The sequence below is a fragment of the Equus caballus genome, chromosome 11 (assembly GCF_041296265.1).
Source record: "Equus caballus isolate H_3958 breed thoroughbred chromosome 11, TB-T2T, whole genome shotgun sequence".
In the NCBI taxonomy this organism is placed as follows: Eukaryota; Metazoa; Chordata; class Mammalia; order Perissodactyla; family Equidae; genus Equus; species Equus caballus.
In genome coordinates, this window is record NC_091694.1 from 3108309 (window position 1) to 3134820 (window position 26512).

At 58.1% G+C, this 26512-nt stretch overlaps 2 protein-coding genes across 2 annotated transcripts; one reads left to right on the forward strand and one right to left on the reverse strand.

Moving 5' to 3' along the window:
• Window positions 1-998: 998 nt before the first annotated feature.
• Window positions 999-4192, forward strand: CBX8 (chromobox 8). Its single transcript, XM_001490372.5, has 5 exons — window positions 999-1682; window positions 2067-2110; window positions 2294-2359; window positions 2487-2553; window positions 3017-4192. Exons 1-5 carry the CDS (start codon window positions 1614-1616, stop codon window positions 3932-3934), a joined length of 1164 nt encoding a protein of 387 aa, XP_001490422.1. The 5' UTR covers window positions 999-1613; the 3' UTR covers window positions 3935-4192.
• A 6082-nt stretch (window positions 4193-10274) lies between these two features.
• On the reverse strand, window positions 10275-19965 carry CBX2 (chromobox 2). Its single transcript, XM_023651881.2, has 5 exons — window positions 19803-19965; window positions 19683-19726; window positions 18603-18668; window positions 16165-16270; window positions 10275-14692 (listed from the first exon to the last, which is right to left on the reverse strand). The coding sequence occupies exons 1-5, from the start codon at window positions 19872-19874 to the stop codon at window positions 13382-13384; spliced, it is 1599 nt and encodes a 532-aa protein (XP_023507649.1). The 5' UTR covers window positions 19875-19965; the 3' UTR covers window positions 10275-13381.
• Between the last annotated feature and the right edge of the window lie 6547 nt (window positions 19966-26512).

Here is a 26512-nt window from a genome sequence, read left to right on the forward strand (position 1 = left end):
ATTTTAACTAAATCGTGGGTTTCAAAGAGTGGGTGCTGTGACTTGCAGCTTGGGCGGTAAGAGAAAAGGGTCGGGCAGAGCTGGGCCCGGACTTGAGCTGCTGTCCCCAACGCCGTCCCAGCCACGGGTCACCGCGAGCTGAGCAAGAGCGTGTGTGTGCGTGCACCCGAGGCGTCCGCGGCCCGGCCCTCACCCCCTTTCCTAGACCTGGCCATCTTCGCTCGTGAGCCCCTCTCCCTGAACTCGCGCTGGACGCCGAGAGGCCCCCACCGCTTCCCGCTCCGCGTTTTCTCTCCAAGTGTCTGCCGCGCACGGCGGGAAGAGCCGTGGACAGGAAGTGCGCGGCCCAGGCCCTGCAGGTCGCCCAGGTCGAGGGGGAGCGGGACGCGCCCCCAGCCCAGCGCCCCAACCCCAGCAAGCTCCAGGCTCTGCCTTGGTGGTCGTTCACACCCTCCCCCAACACACCCAGGCCCGGGGCAGGGGGCAGCTCGGCTGGGCAGGCGAAGTTGGGGCTGGGATCTGGCGGGGACGAGCAGCGCCGGATGGCGGCAGGGGCAGGTGGCTGCGGGCGTCGGGGACGGGTCGGGGGTCAGGAAGAAGGCGCGCGATGTCCCCCGCGGGGTCCCAGGGGCGCGGGAAGGCCCGGGCGGGAGCAGTGGGCCTCTACTAGGTCTGCTTTCGGCTTCTGAGCGCTCGAGAACAGCCCGGCTCGCAGGGCCCGGAGGGTGGCCGAGGGCAGGGCTGCGCGACAGGAGACAGAGACACAGGCACATTGATTTGTTAGCGGGATGGGGCTGGCGGCGGCGGGGGAGGCCGTTGCTATGGAGACTGCGGGTCGGGCGTGAGGCTCGGGGGGAGGGGTCTGGGAAGGGGAGCGGACGAGGGGCGCGTCGCCGGCTCTCGGGGTTCGGGCGCGGCCGCGGCGCCCCAGCACCTGTGCATTGTGCATTGTGCGGCGCGGGCGGCGGCGGCGGCGGCGGCGGCGGAGGGGCGGGCGCGAGTCCGGGCGATGGGGGTGGGGCGGGCCGGGGTCTGCCGAGGGGGCGGGGCCTGGCTGACAGCCGCGGGGGTCCCAGCGAGAGCTGTGGGGGACGCTGAGCACCGGAGGGACAACTTGGCGGCGGGGGAGGGGGCCCCGGCGAGGACAGAGGGTGGACTACCCCCCTAGCCAGCCCTACAGACTGACAGCGGCCGTGCCCGCCCTCCCCGCGACGTCACTTCCGGCGGCGGCCTCCCTCCCCCCCCCCACACCCCCTCGCGCTCCGTCTCTGGAGTCGCCTCGGACTCCGCCCCCTGGCGATTGGAACGCGGGTCACGTAGCAACGCGGGGGAGAAAGGGAGAGGGGCGTGGCCCGGAGCTCGCCCAATCGGCGCGCGGGGGAGCAGGCCCCGGCCGCTCGGCTTTAGCAACGTCGTTAGCAACACGTGGGGCGGGAGGAAGCGAGGGGCGGGAGGGGAGGAGGGAGCCGAGCGCGGGAGGGGGGCGGGGAGCGAGCGAGCGCGCGGGAGGGGGAGGAGAACTGACGTCAGCGGGAGAGTATTATGGTCTGTCGTGCTCTGGCTGCTGCTTTTCTGCTCCTGGAAGCGGCCAAGAGGGGAAGCGGCGAGTCAACATGGAGCTTTCAGCGGTGGGGGAGCGGGTGTTCGCGGCCGAAGCCCTCCTGAAGAGGCGCATACGGAAAGTAGGTGCCCCCGGGCCTTGGGCCGAGGCCGGCCAAGCCCTCCCCTCCCGGCCCAGGTTCCCTCCCCCTGCTGCAGCCCAGCTTCCCTTCCCCCAGGTCCCAGCAGCGGCCGCGGCCGTGGCGGCGGCGGCTCTGAGCCCAAGCGCTTTCCTTAGACTTGCAGCGATGCACAGATTGCATGGGTGGGGGGCGGGGTGGGGGAATGAATGCCGGTGCATGCACTTTGTGCAGCGTTTCGTGCAGAGGGTGATGCAGCGGGCGCGTGCCTTTCGCGATGGGATTTCACGCGTTCATTTGGTGCATGCATTTTTTGCATGTATTTCTTGTGTCCTCGTCATGCATTTCTCCCCGTACACACACACATTTTCCCCTTTGCATCCGCAGGGACGCATGGAATACCTCGTGAAATGGAAGGGCTGGTCGCAGAAGTAAGTAGGTTATATGCAATTCTCAACCCCAGACTGTTATTTGGGAGGCTTCTTTCTTCCTCTTTTTTCCTTTACATTGAAATACAATACAATGCAACAAGAAAAGTTACAGACGTGCACACACACCCGCCGCTTTTTCCCTGCTCCCGGGACTGACGCCCACTTCTTCCTGATTCCCTCTAGGTACAGCACATGGGAACCTGAAGAAAACATCCTGGATGCTCGCCTGCTTGCAGCCTTTGAGGAAAGGTACAGGCCCTTGGAAGCCTCAGCTTCTCCCTTAGGAACACAGAGGGCGGCTTCCATCCAGCCTGGACTGGAATCCCACTTGGTTTCTTTACTCACACACCCCTTTCTTCCTCCCTCCTTTCTCCAGGGAACGAGAGATGGAGCTCTATGGCCCCAAAAAGCGAGGCCCTAAACCCAAAACCTTCCTCCTTAAGGTAGGATGGCAGTGTCCAGCGGGTGGGCAGCAATGTTGTGTGTCAGTTTGTGGGAAGGGGACCCCGAGGGCTTGTGAACCAGTGGGGTGTCTGCACACGTTGCCTATCTGTAATCTAGGAGGGAGTCCCCAGATGGGCTGTCACCAGGTCAGTGGCAGCGCCAAGGGGTGTTTTGGGGGGAGGGGCTTAGTCACACTAGAATGCCTTTACCTGCCCCTCAGCCATCCCAAAAAGAAAAAAGATATGTAATCATATACAAGAAATGTGCTTGCTGCAAATGGCTGCCTCCACACAAATTCTCCACCGCTTCTGCCTCCACAGGAACCCCCCTAAGCCCAACCCCCACGCCTGTAGAAATTCCCAGGCATCAGAGGGTGAAGCAGGGAGACCCGGCTGGAAGAGGGGGCCTGGGTTGGGTAGGCAGGGCCCTGCTCTGCCCTTGATGCTGCCTTCTCTCTTGCAGGCCCAGGCCAAGGCAAAGGCCAAAACTTATGAGTTCCGAAGTGACTCCGCCCGGGGCATCCGGATCCCCTATCCTGGCCGATCGCCCCAGGACCTGGCCTCTACTTCTCGGGCCCGTGAGGGCCTTCGGAACATGGGTCTGTCCCCGCCGGGGAGCAGCAGCAGCACCAGCAGCACCTGCAGAGTGGAGCCCCCTCGGGACCGGGACCGTGACCGTGACCGTGACCGAGACCGAGACCGGGAGCGTGAGAGGGAGAGGGAACGAGAGAGGGAGCGGGAGCGAGACCGGGGCGTGGGGCGTGCTGACGACAAGCCCAGCTCACCAGGCGACAGCTCCAAGAAGCGAGGCCCCAAGCCACGGAAGGAGCTCCTGGACCCCTCACAGAGGCCCTTGGGAGAAGCCAGTGATGGCCTCAGCGATTACCTCAAGGGCAGGAAGCTGGACGACACCCCTTCCGGGGCAGGAAAGTTCCCAGCTGGCCACAGTGTGATCCAGCTGGCCAGGAGGCAGGACTCGGACCTGGCCCAGTGTGGTGTGGCCAGCCCCAGCCCGGCTGAGGCCACAGGCAAGCTGGCTGTGGACACCTTTCCGGCCAGGGTCATAAAGCACAGGGCCGCCTTCCTGGAGGCCAAGGGCCAGAGTGCCTTGGACCCTGGTGGCCCCCGGGTGCGGCATGGCTCAGGCACCCCTGGCTCCGTGGGGGGCTTGTATCGGGACATGGGGGCCCAGGGGGGAAGGCCCTCCCTCATCGCCAGGATCCCAGTGGCCAGAATCCTGGGGGACCCAGAGGAAGAGTCCTGGAGTCCTTCTCTGACCAACCTGGAGAAGGTGGTGGTCACCGACGTGACCTCAAACTTTTTAACCGTCACCATTAAGGAAAGTAACACGGACCAAGGCTTTTTTAAAGAGAAAAGATGAATTGCTGGGTGGGTGATCCCAGGACAAGAGAGCAGGAGAGAGAGTGAGAGCGGAAACTTGGCATCATGCTTTTTATTTCTGGGTGGGAGGCGGCCTTCTGGCTGGTCCTGTCCCTGCCTTCAGACACCCCTGCCCCTTGCATTCCTCCTTCCTCCCCCTCAGCTTTGGTTGGAAAGATTATCTCTAGAGTTATATTTTCTATTAGATGTAAATATGTTATTTAAGAAAAAATATCTAAATATATATATTTCAACTCTTGAAGTTGTTTTATTTAAACAAGGAGAGAGATTCAGTGTGGTTTAGTTGGGGCAGACAGTCTGAGTCCGGGCAGGAGGGGCCCGGCAGCCACCCAGGGCACTAGGGGAGTTGGGGACCTGGTCCTGGGCCTCTGAGGGTGTCTGGAGGGCCTCAGCCGCCCGCCTCACCCCTCCTCCCTTTTCCCACAGCCCCATGGCAGACCCCTGGAACCAAGGCAGGAACCAGATTTTTTCTCTCTTCCCATTGGCGGGCCAGGCCAACAAAAGGTTGGCTCCCCAATCAGAAAAAAAGGGGGTGGAGTCAGTCTGTTTTTCTTTTTTCCTATTTTTTTTTTTTTTTTTAAGATTAAGAAGTCTGTTAGGGAAAAAAAAAGTATTAACTTGAATAACTTTTTTGTGTGTGATGTTGAAGGTAAAGAGTTGGGGGTGGGCGGGGAGCCGCATATCCCCCCCCCAGGGCCACACCAGGAAATGCACTTTACGGGAGGGGCGTGTGCCGTGGACGCAGATCCGATCGTGTGTGTGTCATGTGGATGAAGTCTCCGAGTTCCCGCGAGTCCTTTCCTTACTCCACAGAAAGAAAAGAAACCCAGCGAATCGGTTTACATTCCCGAAATGCCAGGATAAACTGGGCGGATTGCATGTCAGTGCCCAGAGTTCCAGACAGTTGCTTTACAAGAAAAGTGTTTGGGGTGGACTTTTCCTTTTCGCGTCCTCTAGCTTCGCCAGGAGAAGAGACGGAGGCCCCCACCTCCCAGGAGGAGTTGGACTGGCCTCCCTCCCTCGGGGAGGGCGGGCCGCCAACTCGCGGACGACGCACCGCCAGACAGGCCCACCCTGCGGGACCCACGGAGGGAGGCGCGGCGGCGGGCGCGGCTGGGAGTGCGGCGGAGGGTCTGGCCTGGGGCTCGGGGCCAGGCGGGTCTCGCATCCCGGCGGCTCCGGCGGGGCGAGGGGGGGAACGAGCGGCGGGGCGAGGCTTTCATCCGAGAATACGCATCAGAACTTTTGCTTTTTTCCTTTTTTCCCCCCTTCTTAAAAGCAAAAGCTATAATTTATAGGCCTTTTCGATTCGCGGAGTGTTCTCTATTTGAACTCGACATTCAAACTCCGCCAGAGGGGGAGGGAGGGAGGGAGGAGCGGGAGTTGGAGAAGAGGCGGCCCCGGCGGGGGAGGCCGTGCGCGGCGGCGGGTCCCGGGACGCCCCCGCCCCGGACGATTCCTGACCACGCTGCGATCCAAGGACGCAGAACGCGCGCCCCTCTTTTGACTCAAAAGCACAAATCTGTCCCCCCTCCCCCCCACCGCCCCTTCCCTTTGAGGACTGATTCTGGGGCCTCCCCGCCCGCCCCCGCCCTGACAGGGCCAGCGGAGCTGTAACTTCCCACTGCTTGTCCGGGGAGGGGCGTGGGGGCCCTGCGCGCGGGAGGAAGCACAGACTCGGGGCGATCCGGGCGGGGAGCTTCCCGATGGGGGGCACAGGAGGGAACCGCAGCCCGGTCCTCCTCCGCACTCCTCCATCCCCACCTCCCGCTTCTCAGCCTCTCGCTCTCTTCTAGACTTTCTTGCCTTTAAAGAGAGGGGGTAAAAAAGAGGAAAACGGTGTACTACATGATTTTTTTTTTTGTTTTTGAGTATCAAATTGCGCCTATAAAGAGAAGCCCCTGGAATGGGGATTTTTATCTGCTCACATTTGTAAAGCTGGTATTTTAGACTTTGTATAAAGAAGCGCCGTTGACCGAGTGTATCTATTTAAATGTCGACGCTATTTTCAGATGAAACTTCATTGAAGGGACATGTCTGTTACCGAGTGGACGGTGCCTCGGGGACACGTGTCTTTACCTGGCTCCCGTCTTCCCTTCCTTCTTCCCTTCCTTCGCTCCCATCTCCCTTCCCCGGGGCTGACTTTGCCCCTTCCCTCCGACCTTCCTCCGGCCAGCCTGGTTCTGCCCTCCCCCCCGCCCCCCCCACTCCCCCCGTCCTGCCGTCTGTCCGTGGCCGTACGTGTGTCTCCTTCGCTCGCTCTTGCGACGCTGACCTGGGGGGTGGGTGGGCAGGGGCCGGACCGCGTGGCTGGGAGTGTGCAACCGCGCGGGATGTGCGCGTGTTGGCTTTATTTAATTCTAAGATTTGTACAAATCTCCAATCCATCTCTGCCTCAGCTCGAGAGTGAAGCTTCGGTACCTATCTTCTGCGGTTGTGAATGTCTGTATCCAATACCGCTTTTTACGTGTTTAAATATATACTTTGTAAATAGAGACGTGTCTCGGTTTTACTCCTTCCTCCCTCCCCGCCTCGAGCAGAGGGAAGAGGCGCCCCGGGAAGAGATGACCTTTCGCTCCTCTTTCCTCACCCACCCCACTCCCCACTCACTCCCCCTGCGGCCCGGGGTGATTCTCCCCCCACAGCCCCTTCCCAAACTGGAGGAACTCCAAGTGGGGGGAGAGAGGTGGACTTGGGAGGGAGCGGGGTATGGCCCTCCTTAGCCTCCTGGGGGGAGGTCGTGGCTTTCCTCACCTACCCACTGCACTTCTCTAGGTTGCGGGCAGAACCTGGGAGGATAGGCGCGACCTCTGGGTTCACCTTTCTTCCGGCGGGGCTCCCCCCGCGCGCCCCACCTCAGTCCCGACGCCGGCGGTCCCTCAGGCCCGGGCGCCTTGCAGCCGCGCTCCCCAGGCGTTCCCGGCCTGCTCCCCGCTGCTGTCGTGGGACCCGCCCCCCAGACCCACCCAGCCTCGCCAGCGCTCCCCGAAATGCAGCGCCTCGCGCCTATTGATTGAGGAATTGAATTCGCGGGTATTGCTAGGCAACTGGCTGCTCCGAGCCGGCGCAGAGCGCGCTGATGTGATTAGTGAACCCGGAGCTACCGCGGCGCAGCCCCGCGCCCCCCGCCCCCTGCCAGCCCCCGCAGCCCTCCGTCCCGGTCTTCTTAGGGGGCAGAGGCCCCAACGCTGGGCGAGGCACGGTCCGGGGAGAGCAGAGTGCTGGGTGGGGGTGGGGGTTCGCGGCCTTGCCTGGCCGCAGACTTTGCGGCAGTGGGGGCGGGGTCGTGAAGCCTGCACAAGAGAGCCGCCCTGCGGACCCCCAAAGAGGCCATCGCCTTGAACCCAGTTCCACCCCCATAAGCCCTGCAGACGTCGCCCCACGGAGAAGCCGGCATCTAGGCGCACTGGCAGAGCCCGAAGGGAGGGGCGTGGGCACGCGTTCGCCCGCGCATCTCCTGCACTTGGCCAACGACTCGGTGACCCTGCCCTTGACGGAGCTCTCCCCGCCTCCTTTCCCTAGTTCTGTGCCCAGTGTGGGAGGACGCGAGAGGGAAGGAGTCTCCGGGATCGGGACAGCGGGTCATGGAGCATTGAGTGCCCTTCGGACGTGAGGGTCCAGCGCCCTCCGTGGGCAGAGGCAGCGAGCAGGGGGAGGGGGTGGGGGTGGGGTGGTGGAGCGGGTGGCCTGGCGAGGGTCGCAGCGGGCGGCAAGCCTCCAAGCCGTCGCCCCGCCGCTCGGCCAGGCCTGCATCCCGCGTTGGCCCCTGGGTGTTTGGGCAGCGGAGTGGGTTTGTGCTTTCGGAGAGGGCGCCGACTCTGCCCCCTTTCCCCTGTCGGCTGACCCCCACCAACCTGGGTTTTGACCAGGAGCTCCTTCCGCGGGTTTCCGTTCCCTCTGCAGATTCTCCGGGAACGCGACCAGGTGTGGAGGCCTCCGGCCCAGGATGCCGCCACTGGGCCAGGCTAGGCCGGTTCCCCTGCGTCCTCAGGGCAGGGCCGGCTCATGCGGTCGCCGCCAGCGCGGAGCCTGGCCCAGCACACACACTGGTTGAACTGGAATCTTTATGGCTTTTCGGAGAGCGTCGCGTCGTATCCATTTTCCTGTCCCTTTGATGCTTACAGCGCACCGATCCTAGACGAGGCCCTGTGCTGTGTGCGGGAGACCTGCGGGCGAACGGGCCTGCTCCAGCACTTTAGGGGCTCATACCGTGATTTCCTCTTCTCACCAAGACGTCCTCCAGGCCCAGAGGGGGCCTCGGACCCAGCTGGGGTCCGAGATGGGGGCGCTCAGTGCTTGGTGGGGCTCCACGGCGTCCAGCCTTGGGGACTTGGACGCGGGGGAAAGAAACTGTGGGCTGGGGCCGGGGCTCTCCTCCTAAGACTTCCGAAACGGAGGCTGCTGGGGTCCGCTCGGAGCGGTCGGGTCGTGCAATTCGGTTCCCCGGGGCAGATCGGAGCTCCGGGAGGGGAACTTCCCTTGCGCGTCCAAAGCGCCAGAGGCCAGAGCTTCGCGGGACGCGCGCGCCCTCTAGAGGTGATGGCCTCGGCCCCTCTCCCTGGCGCCCACCTCCTCCCGCAGCTGCCAGTGCCTTTCTGGGTCCGGACAGGAGCAGGGGACGCATCTCTCCCACACAAAAGCAAGTTAGAATGGGCACTGTGGGCGCCACTACGCGCCCTCCCGGCGGCCAGGCCCTTGAGCCGCGAGAGTGGAGGGGAGGAAGGAGGGGTCCAGCAGCCCGGATCCGCGTCCTCGGAGTCCGGCTGTACCTATCGCGCCAGGAGCCCTCGGACTAGACCAGGCGGCGCGGGGCCGAGCCCGGGGGAGGCCACAAGCCGGGCCCTCGGGCTGGTTCAGGCCCCTTGGCAGCCCAGCCCATTCTTCTGGGAAGGCGGTGGGCTAGGCGATCAGATCAGCAGCGCAGAGACTAACAAAGGCCTGTGTGGGCCGGGGCCCGCGCCCGTCTGCCGGAGTCTCTGTAGAAACGGGCTCCCGCGGAAGCCTGGCTCACCCTTCAGGGCAGCGCCAGCTCTGCTCCGCCAGCCTGCTCCTGGCCACCCCTATCCCCTTTCTGCAGCTCTCAAAAGCCAGAAGATAGGGGGGCTAGGGTTCTCTGCCCACCCTTCTCCCCAACAAAACTGCTCCAGCGTCTGAAGGCGCAACAAAAGAAAACACGCCAGCAGTTTTCCCCGCAAGAACCTGACTTCAAATTCGCAGGCCTTTTCTGGAGCTCGGGAGAGCTGGGGGTTGCATTTCCGTCTGCAGTGGGACCCTCCTCCTGAACTGAAACGTGCAGGCCTTCGCTCCAACTAGCCTTTCAACTAGTGAAGGCCGACATCTAGGCCCAACTTCTCGCTCCACTTCAAAGGGAGCTTCACTCTCCCTGGAGGCTGAAAGTTATGAATAAATTCATGCTGAGGGTAATGCAAACCTTAAAGGACCAGGGAAGGTTACATAATAAGCAAATCATCTCTTCATTATGAGCCGTGGGTTAGGAGCATCAGTAGCTTGGCTGACGCAAAGCTGCTCGCCCTTCATAGTAACTCCCCTGGAATTCTATGGCTGTGTCCTTTTAAAGTGTTACCACATGTGGCGGATTCAAGGGGTTCACTAGCTTTCCAACACAGCATCTTTGGATGGTGGTGGGGGTACCAGAGAATTTTGGTTTGTTTTCACCTCAAGTACCAGTTTCTGGGAGATGTCTCCAAGTGAGTTTATGATGGATTGCAGCATCTCTGGCCTCGACCCTCTAGATGCCAGTAGTAACACTCACCCTGCCTGTCCCCCGCCGCTGTTGTGACAACCAAAATTTGTCTCCAGATATTGTCACATGTCCCCTGGGATGCCAGATCACCCGTGTGTGAACTGCTAGTTAGGGACTCACTTTTACAATCAACCTCATCCCTTTGCTTAGAAAAAAATCCTTTTCAGGGCTGGCCCTGTGGCTGAGTGGTTAAGTTCGTCGGCTCCGCTGCAGGCAGCCCAGTGTTTCGTTGGTTCGAATCCTGGGCGCGGACATGGCACTGCTCATCAAACCACGCTGAGGCAGCGTCCCACATGCCACAACTAGAAGGACCCACAACGAAGAATACACAACTAGGTACCGGGGGGGTTTGGGGAGAAAAAGGGGGAAAAAAAATAAAAGGAAAAAAAAAAGAAAAAATCCTTTTCTGCACCCAAGGAAAGTGGGTAAGCCTTCCCAAGGCGTTTGATTTTCCATCCCACGATTCAGTCCACAGCCAGAGAAGTCTTTTGCCTCAAGAAAGGAAAAGTGAAGAGACTGTTGTGTTTCTAGGCATCACTCACGACATACACGAAGCTGAAAAGTTAAAAAAATTTATTGATATACTAAGAGTTAACAGAAAGAAATCTTCTGACGCCATTTGCTAATGTCTTTCCCCTGCAAAATAAATTAACATTAGTCTAAAAAAAAATCTGCAACCTATTGCTAGTGTTAGTTTTCAAAAAATACTAGAAAATGCACAAAATCTTTAGACGCACTTAAAGGGCAAAAATCTGGTGATCTAGGCACTGCCTCTCCACTCCTCCCACTCCCTCCCCGCAACCACTGTGGGCTTCCTGGGGGAAGCATTTCCTTCCACGGGTTGGTCCTGATTGAATATGAGGACTCAGCTGCTGTCCCGTTTCAACAAAGATCTGAAGTTTCCCAGGGCAATAACATATCCACTTTTGTTCTCTCTCAAAGAGAGCAAACAAACAGCCATAGTTTAAAGCAATTAGAAGTGGCATACATGAATGATTTGGCTTTTTCTTTTTTTAATTAAAAAGCACAAATCAAGCCAGTGATTGGCACTGGTCCAAAGCTCTGGTCCTCCCCCAAAGTTTTCCCCTAAAGAAACCTCTAGGCCCAGAGCCCCGTTCGTCAGGTCAGAATTCTGAGCGTAACCAAAACAGGGAACACTCTTTTTGGTACCAAAAATATATAAAAAAATATGCCAAGCCCTCTAAAGAAGACAGATTGGCCACTTCTTCCTATCCCTTACAGAAGCAGAGAGAAAGATGCGACAGGTTTACCACACACACTCCATATACACTGTGCCGCAGCTCACGTAGGAAACCCTGCAGAATAAAGCAACAAGAAATCTCAGGTCCGAGGTGTGACCGATGCCTAGCTACACACACACACGCACACACACATAGCAGCAAATAAAAAAGTACTACTTTCATTTATTGGTAAACATGATGACCAACTCTAGCATCTGGTCCAATTCTTCAGCGAAGGCTATCACACCTGCACATGTGTGTGCAAGAGCACGCGCGGGCACACACACACACACCCTTTTAAACATGGACCCCTTGGAGACACAAGCACCAAGAAAAACACACGACATGGCAAGAAGGCAAAGTGGCTGGGAGGAAGGTGTCTGCAGATTTAAACTTTGGGATTGAAGTAGCTGGTAAATAGAAAGGCACCAAATTGGGGTTTGGAAACCTGACTGCTGGGGATGTCAGGTCAGCCCAACACACATTTAGCCAACAGCCTGCAGAAGCCCAGGGTCATCCCAAGGGCTTGGAGGGGAGACCTGCTGCTGGCCCGGCACTCCCGCCTCTAAGGCAGCACGGTGCCCGGCAGGAAAGGAACTGTAAAACCTGGGGGTCATCAGCTCCTCCGAGGGGGAGGCAGCCCAGAGGAGCCCCTTCAGTCACACCCAGGGAGCTTCTGGGTGTCTGGGGACAGGAGGGGAGGCTGGTGCCAGGGCCCAGCGTGCTGGCATCCCTTCCAGGCTGTGTTGCACAGTGGAGGAGGCAAGTCTCCCCTTTACTGCCCACTTTCCAGTCTCAGCCCAGTGGTCCGGGACTCCCCGCCCTCGGGTCCACCAAGGTGGGCACCACTCCTGCAGAAGCCAGCAAGGCTACCACGTGCAAGACCCAGAGGCTGCACGCAGACAACCCTCAACAAGGCCCTGGACACAGATTCGTCCCCAAAGGCACACTGTTCAAATGGATTTGGGTACACAAAAGCCATCTCTTCCTATTTGGCGTGGAGGGTGAGGGACTGAGGGGACTGGAGGTCTGGCAGGCCCACCCCTCAGAAACCAGAGCCCAGAGGCTAAGTCCGGGCTCTCCCTTGCATCAAGGCTGGGGATACAGAAAGAGCCCCACGGCTGCGGCTGACTTTAAACCAATAATCGAAGCAGAGTCCCCCACGCCCCCACTTTTCTTTTTGGCATCACAAAGACCCAGTGACGCACCTCCCTGCGCTGAGCCCATAGAGGCAATTCTGGTCAGGAGGCACGGCCAGCTCCCAGCCTCAGCTGGCCACGGGGAGGCAGTCAGCCTGGCAGATCAGGCCTTTCCAGGGACGCTCTGCCAGGCAGGCTGCTCAGATTGTGTCCCACTTCCCAAATGGTACAGGGACACAGCTACTCAGCCGGGAAGGAGCAGAACGTGGAACCCCCAAAGGTGGGGGGATTGTCAGGGAAGGTGGTGCCCGTCCATCTGGGCAGAGGCTGTGGGGGACCTGCAGCAAACACTCGCATGACAGCTGGACACCAGCGGACAGCGGGAGGGTGCATCCACTCCCAGCAGCCGCCTGCACACCCACCCACCTTCCAGGGGCTCCGGGGGGCAGTGTTTGGGCCCAGGATTAGGACAAAGGTGGTCCTTGCACAGGCTGGTTTCAAAAGGAGGGCCGCAGAGCAACACCCGTCTCCTTCTGCTCCCCAAAGGCAGAGGCTGGCTCTTCAGGTGAAAGAGCTCTGGGACCAGCCCCTCCCCGCCCCTGGGGGATGTCCGGGTCAACATGTGGAGGCTGCGGTTGTTAATCTCAACCAGGGGTGGATGGCACCCAAACCAAACTCTTTAGGGTTCCCGATCCCCTAATGAGCACCTGTCCTTTTCCATTAAGGCCACAGCCTCAGCTGTCCGGGGTGGGGGTGGGGTCAGGGAGATGAACAGTCACCTCACCCTGGTCTGCTCAGGCACTGTTCTGAAGTGGGGAGTTCAGACCGCCTGGCTCCCTCCCTACTCCCCCAGCCCCATCTTCTAGAAACTTCTTCTAGCCCTCCCTGGAACAGGGCCCCAAGGCCCTGCTGCCCTCCACCCCCAGTATGCTCTCCCCACCGCCAGGAAGGAATAGCCAAGCTGGACCAGGAGGAGCTCCCTGTGCCTCTGGGAAACAGGGAGGGGAGGTGACCACCCATTTGTCATCACAGGCCAGAGAGGGCAGTTCCAACAGCACAACCACCAGACGGGCTTGAGAACCGTTTGGCTAGAGCCACAGGGGGCCACGCAGACTTCCTGAGGCGAATGGGAAGCGAAGGCCCAGAGGTAGGAGCAAGGGCGAGGCTGGGCCCAGCAATGGATCAAGGCACTGCCCCTGCCCGAAGTCACAGGCAGGGTGGGTGTCCAGGTCACTTATCAAAGGTCAGAGAGGGGCAGGTGACACCCCAGCAGCCTCGGGGCATCAGTAATGTCTCAGGTTGAAGAAACCCACGCTGGTGGGGGACTCCTTCACCGTGACGGTGATGAGGTTGGCGGTGACGTCAGTGACAAAGACGTGTTCGATGAGGCTGCGGGTGGGCTTCCAGTCCTGGCTAGTCTGGACGGACACCGACAGGTTTTGTCCGGCGCTGGGTGGTGAGGCCGAGTCGGGGTCTGAGTCAGAGCTACTGTTCTCCTCGCCGGTGCTCATCTCCGACAGCGCGGCTGGCTTGCGCGCTTCTCCGGAGGTGGTGTGGCCCTCCTGCCCACCAGGGGCTGCACTGCCCTTGACACAGTCCCTCTTGCCTGCAGGGCTGGGCAGAGTTGCTGCCCTGGAGGCCAGCTTCTCACTCTTGTTGGTGTCGGTGGGCATACCGGCCCCACTCCCCATGGTGGGGCCAGCCCCGGCGCCCTTCCCGGTGGCTGGGTTGGTAGCAGGGACACCCTTGGTAGCTGTGGCATGGCGAGCAACCATGCCCACCCCAGGCGTGCCATTCTTGACACTCTGTAAGTCCAAGACCTGGAGGCTCAGCTCCTGGGTGGGCGCAGGCTGGGGGCCCAGGCACCCAGTGGGGACCCTGCTGCTGCTGTGGACGTGGGGGGGGCCCCCTGCGCTGCCCCCTTTCTGCTCCACAGCCCCGCTGCTGGGGGCCTTTGGGGCTTTGCTTCCTGGGGGGCTTATCCCCAGCTCCCCCTTCTGCGTCCTCACCTTGAGGTCCAGCCCGAGGCTGCACTTGCCAGTGGTCTGGGCCTTGAGTGCCAGCCTGCCGGCAGCCTGGGCCTGGGTCTGGCTCATGCGGTTCATGTAGTGCACGATGGAGCTCTGCCAGCTGATGCCGCCGCGGCTGGGGCTGCCGGCCATGCCCTTCATCAGGCTGGCCAGGTTCTCTGGGGTGGCCATGGTGCTCGGGCCACCACAGGCTTCCTTGGCGTGGGCTTTCAGGGCTGCCAGGCCTGCCACGGGCGCGCTGAGCGGAGGGGGCAGCTTGCTGGCTGGCGCCCCCAGGTCCTTCCGGGAGGTCTTCAGCACCTTGGCCAGGCTCACGGGTCTTCGGGCCGCCTTCTGCTCTGGGGGCAGCGGCTTGCGGCCCCGCTTCTTTCGGATGGGGTCCTTTAGCTCGGGCTTGGCCACCAGGATCTGGGCCTTCTTCTGGGGCACTGGGTGGGTCTCGCGGCCCCGGGAGCCCCTCTTGGCATCTAGGTCGCTGTCATCGTCTTCATCTGAGGAAGAGGAGGAGGATGTGGAAGAGGAGGAGGAGCTGCTGGATTTCGATTTGGAGGGGGCACCTGGGTCCTGCAAAGACAAAGCGGAAGGTGTCACCACTTCCACGGCCTGGGCCCCGAGCCTCCTGGGACTCCCAGACTGGAGGCAGCCAGGAAGGAGCAATTCTCACCACCTGGTTCCAGAAAGTATCTGAAAGGTCCTCATGACGCACCATGAAATGCAAGGTTAAAGGTACAACAGGAAAAAGACAGGCAGGTGGTTGGTAAAGTGATGTCAGAGCCACAATGGAAAAGCACACACACTGAGCAGCCAGGACACGAGCAGCTGCTGAGGGGACACAAGTGCAGCCCCAGGCTCTCAGAGCAGCAGTCTGCACGTCTCATACGTCTAAGGGTTGAACGAAGCGGCGTGTGCAAGAACTCTGTAACCTAAAGCAAGTGACATCTTGCTTCAGTCTCCCCATTTCCCAATCAGACCCCTTTAGAACCTTCCAGTGTACACGAAAACCAACCACTGCCCTCCCCCTCTTCTGGGTGCCGCCTCAAATGCTAATGAAGCACATGGCACCCTCCTGTTTCTCAAGTCCCCGTGTTGCCCACTGGGTCACAGGGCAGGGACACAGAGCCAACACCCAGCTCTCTGTTGCAAAGCTGGCCTGCCTTGAACTAGGGCCCAGCGAGTCAAACCTGAAGCCTCAGGGCCCCCTGGGCTGGCACCACTGCCTTGTTGCCACTTCTGTGGCCCCCCAACCTTGTCACCCCAGCTGATAAGAGCCCAAGCCACGGGGCTGGCGGGGGCCGCCTCTAAGTGCAAACCACCCATGTTCTCAGGCAGCCAGCAGGATGCCTGCAGCCCTCATCATCCTGCTCAAAAGGAAGATTTCAAACACAAAACGAGGCCAGCATACACAGCCAACAAGACTTCAGGCAGGGACCCCAGAGCCTCTGGGACGGCGGCTTCCCTAAGTGAGCTCCTGGCCGCATGTGTGTTTCAGGGTTCTGGGGCAGTGTCTTCAAGGAAGGGATCAAAAAGACATCTGAGACGGAGCCCTGCACGCCTTTCCCCCGGCCTCTAACTGCTGGAGGAGGGAGGGGCCACGGACCCCAGGTGTGTGCGGACCTGTGGGCTGCCCCGTTAGTTGCGTCTACCTGGCAAACCTTTGTGCACCTACTGTGTGCAGCTTCATGTTCTTTTCTGTTTCCCCTAAGCCACCGGGGGTGAGGAAGAGCAATGGTCAGCAGCCAGGTTTGACCCAGCTATCCAGTAGAGAGGAGTGCAGCATGGACCTCAAAGAAACAGAAAACCAGCTCGGGTGGAGGGGGCGGTGCTGGGCCACTGCAGGGCCCTATGGGCAGGACGGGCACTCCGGGACTGAGAGCGGCAGCAAGCAAGGAGGCACAAGGTCAGGGTCCTCTGAGCAAGGGGGGCTTCCTCGGAGGTGCCAGCCCTGCCCCCATTCCCCAGAGCCCTCAACCCTCCCTCCACCGCCTTCTACTCTACCCAGAACGTCTGCTGGATGGCGAGGAGCCATGGGCACCCACCTTGAGCTTCGAGTGCCGGCCGCAGGAGGACATCACCGTGTGCTTCCTCGGCCTGCCCCGGGGCCGCTTGCCTCTCTTCCGGTTCTGTACCTCCTTCTCGTGTTCCCTGAAGACAGTCGCCAGTGAGGGGGGAGAAGCCCTGTGCACAGACCCGCCCTCCCGCCACAGGGGAACCCTGCAGCTTCAAACACCCGTGGACACTCCGGCCCCTGCAGTTTGCCATGTTTCGCTGCAAAAACATGTCGCCTTATTGACATGTCTGAGGCAGACACAGAGGTCCTTCGCAATATGGCTCAGTCATATGTTCATATTCATCTATTTCACTTGCATTTGGGTAAAGACAAATCAAAGAAACTCAAGCAAAGCTAGGAAATGAGCAGCTCTCCGCTTTATCCAACTCCACGTCAAACACTACTAATCCAGGCCACTTTCGCAGGGAGAATGTTTCCTGGGAATTCCAGAATGCCACAACTAGGAGCCCTGGTGGTCACATGGTCCAACCCATCACTTCGAACAGGAGTCCAGGGCAGGGAGGCAAGGACCCCTGGCCCCAGCCCCCACCTCTCCAGTGCCCGCACCAGTCCCAGGAGCACCAGGGGGCTGAGGGCTCCAGCCCTGTTCTGTGCTGAGTCTTCCCAGAGCCCGTGCCCCTGGCTCACATTTCAAAGCCGCGTTCCTTCCTCTGAGGCCCCTCTGTCCCTAGACCCTGCTGTAGAGGGACGCATCGGGGGTGCCAGATTCCAAAGTGCTGGGGCTCACAGGACACCTGCAGGATACCTTTAACCAGCCCCCTGACTCGTGACTCGGGGTCATGAAGCCAAGAGAGCTGCCCCAGCCCCTAGAGAAGGCTTGTATTTCAGGCTACCCCCTGGGGAAGAGGATCTATCAGAGAAGTTTCCCAGTAATTAAAACGGGCAAACAGCATCTCATTGGGGCCCGGAAGATGATCTCTTAAAGAATCCAATTAGTACAACCAGGCAGAGCTCAGAACCAGAGCAGCACCCGCCTGGCCCACCTCCTCCAAGGACGGGAGCATCTCACGGGGCTCCCCTGCTGACACAGTCACCTGTATCCACCGGCTCTGGACCTGAGACACCCCCTTACACTCAAAGCCTCCCCCTCAGCAAATAACTGTCAGCTCCTCATTCCCAGTGGGAATGTTTGGGTGGGTTTCCCCTCCTGGCATGATGCAATCTGGCCCACCCCACAGTTCTTCTCTTCACCCTTCCATCTCAAAATAGCTGCTAACCCCACTTCTTGTCTGTTGTGCCATAACCTAAAGCAAGTCAAGGACGCAGCCCCGTCCCCAGCGTCAGGACAGTGTGGCGGAGAAACGTCCCAGCTCCCCACCTCCCAAGGCTTACGGGACCCAAGTTATAAATGACACAGCAGACAACGAGGTTGGTGACAGAACCTTCCAAGGGGACTAAAGCAAGCACATGCTCGCCCCCTTGTCTCTCCTGCCCCAAACCTGGTTCTATTTTCTCCCTATCGTCACAGGCCCTCCGAGAGGACCCCAAATGAACTACAGACAACAAAAAGTGGATGTAGCTTGAGCCACCACCAGAGAACAAGCTGACCAGACTGACCCCAGTTGGGAAAGCCTTTGAGCAACAGGTCCATCCGCCTCCATCACCAGCGCCGTCCCCAGCAATGTTCCCATACCTCACCCCCACCCGCATGCTCTGGAACAGCACTGCCTGGATCCTCATGCCCGGATGGCGTGGCCCATCCTCGCCCATCCCTCACCACTCCTTTCCCTGAGCATCCCAAAGAGGCCTCCCTTAACCCAAGTCTCCTACCAAAAACCAGAGACGACATCTAGAATTACAGGAGAAAATTCGGCCCCTGAGACTGGCAAGGGGGCCCCACAGTGCTCACTTGGTACCATCTGTTTTGCAGCCCAGAGAAAAAGAAATGTGTTGTTCTCGGTACACGTACACTACAATAAGCATAACTTTGCGCTGTGTGTTCCAGCTCCCTCCCTGAGCCTTCTCTCGCTCCATGGCATCCTCATACAGGGTTGAGAAGCCAGGTCTGCACTTTTATGGCAAACCTGCCAATCCTGGTTTTTATTAGTGCTGTCTGCAAATTACCCAACAGAAAAGGCCAAGAAGACAAGCCAGAACTTTCATGGAGGAATCAAGAAGGTTCTTTTTTTGCAAGGTGGCTATCAGAAAGACCAGTGACTTCTTGGGTCTGGACACAGTGCTGGGCAGCCTGGGAAGGTGGGGGAAGGACTCATCTGGGACCTCACAGCTTGCTGCACCTTTGCTGACAGCCATGGCACATGAGGCCCTGGTGACAGCCACTACGGGACCTCAGACTACAGCCCAAGCCCAGGAGCCCTGGTGGGTCAACTCCGCCTGCATGCGTGTGTGACAGGCCACATTCCCCCCTGCATCCCCCCTTCCCACACATGCTGTGAACTTTCTCACTTCTTCTGGAAGGCCAGGAGCAGCCGTGGGTCCAGGATATTCTCCTCTGGCTCCCAGCTGTTGTGTCTGGAAAAGCAAAGAGCAGTCGCCATCAAACTGCAGGCAGTGACCACAATTCAGGGAGCAGCAGAGCGGGGTCGCCCCAGGGCTCTGCGATGCCTGCTGATGGCAGGCGCACAGAGGTGCTGCAGTAGAATCCCGGAAAGGTCCCAACCAGACCCAAGGCGAGCTCCTGAAGACTGCAGCCCTTGAGCCAGCACCTTATCCTGAACTCAAAGGAAAATGCCACCTCCACCCCGCAATTAACGCACGGCCTCAGGAGGACTCCACAGCCTCCCCCAAGGAAGAAAACAAATCGCAGTATAAATGAAAGCTGCAGAAAAGGGAAGCCCCCAAACCCTGGCCCGGAGCCAGCGAGGGGAGGGGAGGCTCGTGCAGGATGCAGGGCAGGGAGGCCGAGGAGCACAGAGGCGCAGCCCAAAGATTAAGAACAATGTGCCTGGCGCCCGAGCGAGCGCGGGCCGGGGCACCCGGAGGGGAAAGCAAAAGGAAAAAAGTGGGGTCGGAAAGAAGGCCGAAAGGGGTCGGCGGGAGTGACTATAAACAGAGCCCCTTCCGGGGATGCCAAGTCCCCTCCCTTCCACGAAAAGAAAAAAAGCAAAAAAGCCCTACATCCATCAATAGAAAGCTCAGGTTACAGCGGGGAAAATATGGACAAGAGGAGGGGGGCTCGCGTCGCGTGAGGAGGGCCGAGACGGGGCGGGGGCGCATGCAACAAATGGGCGCGGGAGGAGCGCGCGGCGGAGGGAAGCGGCCCGGCGCGGGGCTAGGCGGCCGGGGGCGCCGCTGGGCCGCGGCCAGAGGGGGTTCCGCGGGAGCTGGTAAACAAAGGGCGCCCCGCGCGGGCCGGGCGCCCCCTCCCCGCGGAGCCCGCGGGGACCCCGCGAACTTCCCGCCCTGAGCGCGGACGGACCCCCCCGCGGGCGCGGCCGCGGGTCCCCACGCCGCCCCCTCCCCCCTCCCCCGGGGCCGAGGCGGCGCGCGGGCGGGAAAGCGGGCGCCGCATTGTCGGGGACTCACTTGGAGGACCAGCCGCGCCACTTGACCAGGTACTCCAGCTTGCCCTGCAGGGAGAGAAGAGGCGCGTGAGCCGGGGCGGGCAGGCGGGCGCGGGCGCGGGCCGGGCCGGGCCGCACGCACCTTGCGGAGCCGCTTGCTCAGGATGCACTCGGCGGCGAAGACCTGCTCGCCCACGCTGCTCAGCTCCTCCATGCTGCCGCGCGCGCCCGCCCGCCCGCGGCGCCCGCCGCTCCCCGCACCGCCACCGCCGCCGCCGCCGCGCGCCCCGCCGGCCGCACACAAAGCACCGCCCCCGCCCCGCGCAGGGCCCGCCCCGCGCACGCGCACCGCCGCCGCGCCTCCCGCGCCGCGCGCCGCGGCCCTCCGCCCGCCCCCGCGGGCCGCCCCAATCCCGCGCGGGCCAATGAGCGCGCGGGGGCGGGGCGCGGGGCGGGGCGCGCATTGTTCGCGGCGGGCTCGGTCTCGCGCCCCGGGCTGGTGGTCCCGTGCGCGGGGGCTGGGCCGGACCGGGCCGGGCCGGGGGTGCTGGCCGGACGCGGGGAGCCCCAGGCGCGGGCGGGGCCCCGGGAGGATAGAGGCGCCTCGCGATTTCGGACCTGGCAGCCGCCCGCCGAGCCCCGCTTGGTCCCCGGGGCGCGCCCGGCCTCCTCCGAATCGCGTTTTCCGGGCAAAAAGCCATTGTTCTGACCCGAAGGGGGGAAGTCGGGACGGGACCGGGGGGCCGCTTCCTGCCCCCGCCTCCGAGGGGCGCTGCTCCGGGGCCCGCCGAGCCCGTCCGCCCTCCGCCTTTTTGAACTTGGTCTCCCCTCGGTCTCGCGGCGCTCGTCCTATTTTGCGCGGGAGCAGAACGGGCCGGGGGGCGGGGAAGGGACGGGAGACAAAGTGCTGGGGAGGGGGCAGCGAAAACGGAGCCGCCCAGCGTTTTTCCGCCAAAGGCGAGAGAGGGAAATGCGTCAACTGAAAACGCGAACTGCTCCGTGTTCTTACTTTTGGCTACGAAGAGTGGAACCCAGCCCCCAAGTTTTAGGGCACACGTGGGGAGAAAAGCAACTGTACGTTTTCTTAATTGGTTTCACGATTTTGAGGAAATGAATGTGGGGAGTGGAAGCGAGATTGGAGGCGAGGGTTCTAACCTAGGACTGAGTCGTTAATGGGCCCGCCAGGATTTGGCGCTCGGTGTCCTTTGGGTCAGTTGCCCGCGGCAGAGAGGACAGTGGACCGCGTTTAGAAGTGGGGGTGGCCTGGAGTCCTTGTTGGGGTCATCGCTGGCAGGCTACCCTTTCATTTTCTGCTGTTAAGATCCGTATTCCATTGAACAACTCCCACTTTAAGTTATTTAGATGTTGAATCAGAGCAAGTCAAACACTAAATAAAAGAGTTTATAGATTATTACTTAACTTTTTTCGCATCAATACAGTTTAACTCAATGAAAATTCATTTTCTGGTTTTGTTTCTCCCTTAAACTTAGCTGCAAAGTACTCTTTCTGTTGAGCAAATAAAAAAGTCGTTTCTTGTTGCAGGAGACTGTCTCAATGTAATTTTGATCATTAAAACCATATTTATAAAGGATTCAGCGGGAGAAATGTATTTTTTTGTTGTCATTTTAACGGAAAGGCCTACTGTTGAAAATTCTGAACTGCAGGAGCTCGTCTTTCTACTTCTGGCATGTTCTTCAGTTTTTCGGCTAACTACGTTACATTCATTTGATATCCTGGAGAAAACTCGGGTAACATTTGCAGACCCAGATACTGTCTGCAAAGGTTTTGAGCAGAAGGAAGATTCCCGTGGCGGGTGCGGGGTGATTGCTCACGTGGGAGAGGTTGCAGCCTGCACCCCGTGTTTTGGGATGAACCACTGCTGGGGTGCAGAGAGCGGCTTACACTCTCTCTCCAATTGTTTTTGTGTCCTGTCTTGTGGAGCTAGGCAGTAAATTGTGGGGCTGAGGCGAAAGGTGTATTTATGGTAATCCTACAAATAGCTGGATCAGTTTCAACTCACCTTTCCTTGCAGAATTCATCTTGGGTGTGAGGGTGTTGCCTTGGATGTTTCTAATTTTCTCTTGCTGATAATATGGTATCCCATGACACTTGCTTAATTTTTTTTTAAAGAAAGCTTAAAAAAGGGAATTCTTTCTTCCTCTAGGAAATAAATTTGTCTAGAATTTGATCTTAGCCCATCGGAAAAAAAAATCAGTTTCCTGGCAGGTTTGGCACATGCATCGTCTATCCAACTGTGAACATCCAGTTTGGGTAAAATAATGTTTAGATAATTTATTTGGAGAAACAAATATGACAGATTTGACTAGAATGAAATGATCAGATAAATAGGGTGAGGATATGATCCAAAATTTGGGAAGTGTTCCTTAAAAACAAAACTGGAAGTAGGCAGAAGCGAGGAATAATTCCAGCTAATTCAGCTGTGTCAAAACATGGGTTTGGGTTAAAGCAGATTCTGTCTTCTGTTTTGACTGTCACATTTAAGAACTATTACGACAAGTTAGAACTAATTATTTTCTTATTCATTCATCAAATAGTTACTCAGCATTTGCCATCATCCAGGCATGACTAACTCTGGTATGGAGAGCCCGCAGCAGGGCTGTCTACCAGAACTTTCAGAGACGGTGGAAATGCCTTACATCCACATTCTTCAGCACGTTAGTTGCCAGCCATCTGGGGCTAGTGAGCACTTGACATGTGGCTGGTGCAACTGAGGAATTGAATTTTGTATTTTATTTAATTTTAAGTCACTTAAATTTAAATAGCCATATGTAGCTTGTAGTCGTGTACCGGCCAGTACAGGTCCATAGCAATGCAGGGGATACACTCTAAACATGTTTTAAGCAAAAGTTATACAGTTACTTAAATTAGTCCTGGAACATGAAGAGTTTACCTACACTCCCATTTATGCTTTATTGTATGTGAGATTATTTAAAACATGTACAAAAAAAGATACTAAAGGTACGGGCATACAAGAGTAGATTCAGAATAAATACTTCATTTAATGCCACTTTCTTTCTATGGGAGTGACAATGCCAATGACAGATAATAACTCATTAATATCTGAAACACCGCTAATAAGGGATAAATGTTTTCATGCTGCTCTTGTGGACCGAAAAGCCAAGATTCCGAGGCAAAAAATGACGTGACGGGGTCACCCTCAAGTCGATGGAAAAGTCAGGAATTGAGATGAAACCAGTGCCCCTCCATCCGTCAACTTGGGCAGTTAAAACCCAATAACATTCGCTACGTCTCACAAAACGGTTTCAGGGCAGCTATGAGTTTTTCTACAAATGCTGTCTCTTGGCTGCAATCAGAGCTGGCTAAAAGGGGGAGCTATCATCAGACGCCCCAACAGTCTGGTGGGCTAACCTCAGGAGACATCACACACTGCACTGTCTTTCGTGCTTAATGTGATGATTTGTCCCCTCCCATTTGTAAGACTGAGGTGTTCCTTACAGGCTGGCCGTGTTATGTGATGCTGTTTCTGTGTATGTAATGGATAAATATTATATATACGTGACACACCGTGTTTATGTATCAGAACTCAAATGAAAATAAGCACAGGTAGGGCACGTGCACGAGTTCTCAAGCTTTCCGTTTGCCTAAGAGTCCCGTGGGCTCGGAGTGCAAACAGCCATCCCTCAGCCCCACCCGAGAGATCCCGACCCCGACGACCCCGGGGGGCCTCGGCGTCTAACGCTGTTTCCAGCACTTCTTACAAAGAGCAGTCTGTCCCAGCCCTCGTTTGACAGATGAGGAAGAGGAATCCTCAACTGCTTCAGGTCACGTGGCCATGGGGCCCATTCCTGCCGGTTCCCGTGTGTGCCTGGTGGGGGCGGGCAGGCAGGACTCAGTAGGCCCTCCAGGGAGGACCCCAGCGGGCGGCCTGTTAGCTCCTGGGACCCGCCCCAGGGTGCCTAGCCCACTGCACAGTCCTGAGCGACCTGCACCGGCTGGATGCCCCGAGGATCCTGGGGGCCGAGGAGGTTAAGGAACACGGTTACAGGAGGTGGGAAACGGGCCATTAACCGACCCCTCTATGAGGTTGCTTTGGAGACCAGGCTGTGGCCCCTGTGGGGGATCCCCATGGCATAAGGCTTTTGTTTTAAAGGGTGTCATTTATTAATTTTGCAGTCGCATCTGTCCCCGGTTCCGGTTTCTCACCACTGGAAATAGTGTGGCAATGGACGGCTTTCTCCCCGCCCGTGCGGAGTGCTGGCGTCTCTGGAATAGCAGGCCTCGGTCCTGCAGCAAAGGCTCCGTGGATCTGCTTTTTTTGTTAGCTGTTGCCAAACTGTGCCCCGAGAGTCTGCACTAGTTTACCCTCCCACCCCCGTTCGATGGGGTTGCCTGTCCCCACATTCTAGCAACCCCGGGCATTGTAAGTCCGTCTAGGGCATTTCTGAGTGTACCTGACGCCGAGCTGGTTTCAGTGGTATGCTAACACAGATTAATCGCGTCTTTTTCACATCACACATCTGCTTTTTTTTTCAAGACCTTTGCCTGGTGCAGATTGTTAAAGAGTGTAAAACGGTTTTATGAGTGCAATTTTCCGGTGTGAAATGCATCATTTTCACAAATTGAAAAATAACTTACACGTACAAAGTTCTAAAATCCAGGGTGAAGCCCTTACTTAAAAAGCAATAATTAGTGTGGGGATTCAAAGCGGTAAACGAGTACACATTCATGAATTTGTTAATTGTTCCTCCTGGATGCTGGAGGCGATCTCGGGCATCCTCCGGAAATCCCCTGGGCACCATCCATAAACCCAGTGTTTCGGGAGTGAAAGATTTGAGAACCACGTTGCAAATCCTGCTCTAAATCAGAGGCATGTTCTATTTCACTCCCTTCATTAGCTGGGTTACTTCTTTAATAAAAGAACCCAAACAAAGAAATGTCATTCAGGGCATACACAAAAAAGAGATTTTTATTTCCATCTTTAATCCTGCTGCTTTTTGGTGAGAGAGCAGGAAGTCCGAAGGACACATCCATATTTGTAAAACCCCTTTCTGTGCTTCTTGTTGGCGAAAATCTCGGTGATAATCAGAGGAATTGCCTTTGGAGTTAGGGAATGTTAGAACCAGAAGGGACCGTGAAAATCTCACTTTGCAGGTGAGCACAGGGCTGGCCCAGAGGGTGGAAGGAGTGTCCTGGTGCAGTGTGTCTGAGCCCGTCTCCCCCTCATGCAGGGCAGCATCTTACCAGCCACGCAGCCGCACAGCCACACCGCCACCTCCAGGCTCTGCTCCTCACCTCCACTGGCCTTTGTGGCTGTCAGCTCAGCAAGGAGAGTGAGGCATGCCTGGGATGCCAATTCAAAAGGTTCAGACTGATGTGCACTGAAAAACGTCCCTCCCTCCCTCCCTCTCACCCCCAGCCGCCTAGTTCTCCACTTTGGAAGCAACAAATGCTAGCACTTCCTGCGTTTCCTTCCAGGGGCGTTCTGTGCCCGAACCAGCAAGGATGCATGGAGTGTTTCCTCCTGGCGCACCTGCCGCCTGGTTTCTCTGGATCACATAAATGGCGCTACACGCTGTTCCGTACGCTGCTTTTTTCTCTAGCAATGTGGCCCGAAGGTTATGCCCCATCAAATGGCTAGACCTGCCTTGCCCTTTCGAATTTCTCCACGATTTTCCATAGTCGGATGTATCATAGTTTATTACTAGACCCTGATGGATGGATGGTAAGTTGTTCCAGTGTTTAGGTCTTGCTGCAAACAGTAGCATTTACTTAAACCAAGTTTCTCCCTCCGCTGGCCTTTGAGAGAGACGCAGGTCTGCAGGGGAAGTGTCCCTAATGACCACGGAGGCGAAACACTGCTTGGAATGCCGTGAATTTAACGTACAGTGCACGGACGTGGCCACGGCCCTCAATCCTCGGCCTGGCATGTCCTCGCTGGGTTCCGGGAGCATACAGGAATAATGTGCTGACGGTGGTGGCCACTGTCTTTCGAGGAGTTTTTATAGGATATTCCTCTCTGAGGCTGAAACCTTGTATTTTACATGTCCTGGCTACATAAGTGAGAGGGGCTGCTGTCAGTGTCACCATTCCCTATTTCTGTGGGTTTACTACAAGTGGCATCCTGCAGTTGCTGCTTTCTAGAAGCTCATGGCCTGTCGTGAATGCGGCTGACGGGAGTGTACATGCCTGGGTGGCACATCAGCGTGCCCACACCTTCTGGAGGGGGAGTGGGGCAGCATAGTGAGGATGCGCCCGGACAGGAATTTGCAAGGTGAATTTTGCGTGGAGAAGCGGTCCTGAAACCACTCGCACAGCGAATCCTTATAGCTCTTTGCCAGGCACTGTGTTAGGCTGCGCTGGAGAGGCCGTGGGAAGAGGACAGCACGGTCTGAGCTGGGAGCAGGGCGGGCAGTGGCCTGAGCCAGCAATGACCACAGAGCCTTTGCTCAATGAGGGCAAGGAAGTACGGGGCCTGGGAAAGCACAGAGCAGCGCCCCTAGCCTCATTTGGGGGCAGAGGTTGTATCAGTCAGGGTCCTTCAGAGAAGCAGAACCGATAACAGACATTCCAGTACACAGAGACAGTTATTGCAAGGAATTGGCTCTTGCCCTTGCAGGGGCTGCCTGGGCAAGTTGGAAGGCATAGAGCTGGCCGTCAGGAAGGGCAGGCTGGGACTCTGGGCAGCTAGGCTGTGGTCTATAGGTGGGATTTCTTCTTCTTCCGGGAAATCTCGGTTCTGTTCTCAAGGTCTTTCAACGGATGGGATCAGACCCGCCAGATTATCCAGGATAATCTGAATTTGCAATCAACTGCAGATGTTGCCACAGCTACAGGACACCTTCACAGAAACTCCTAGATGAGTGTTTGAGC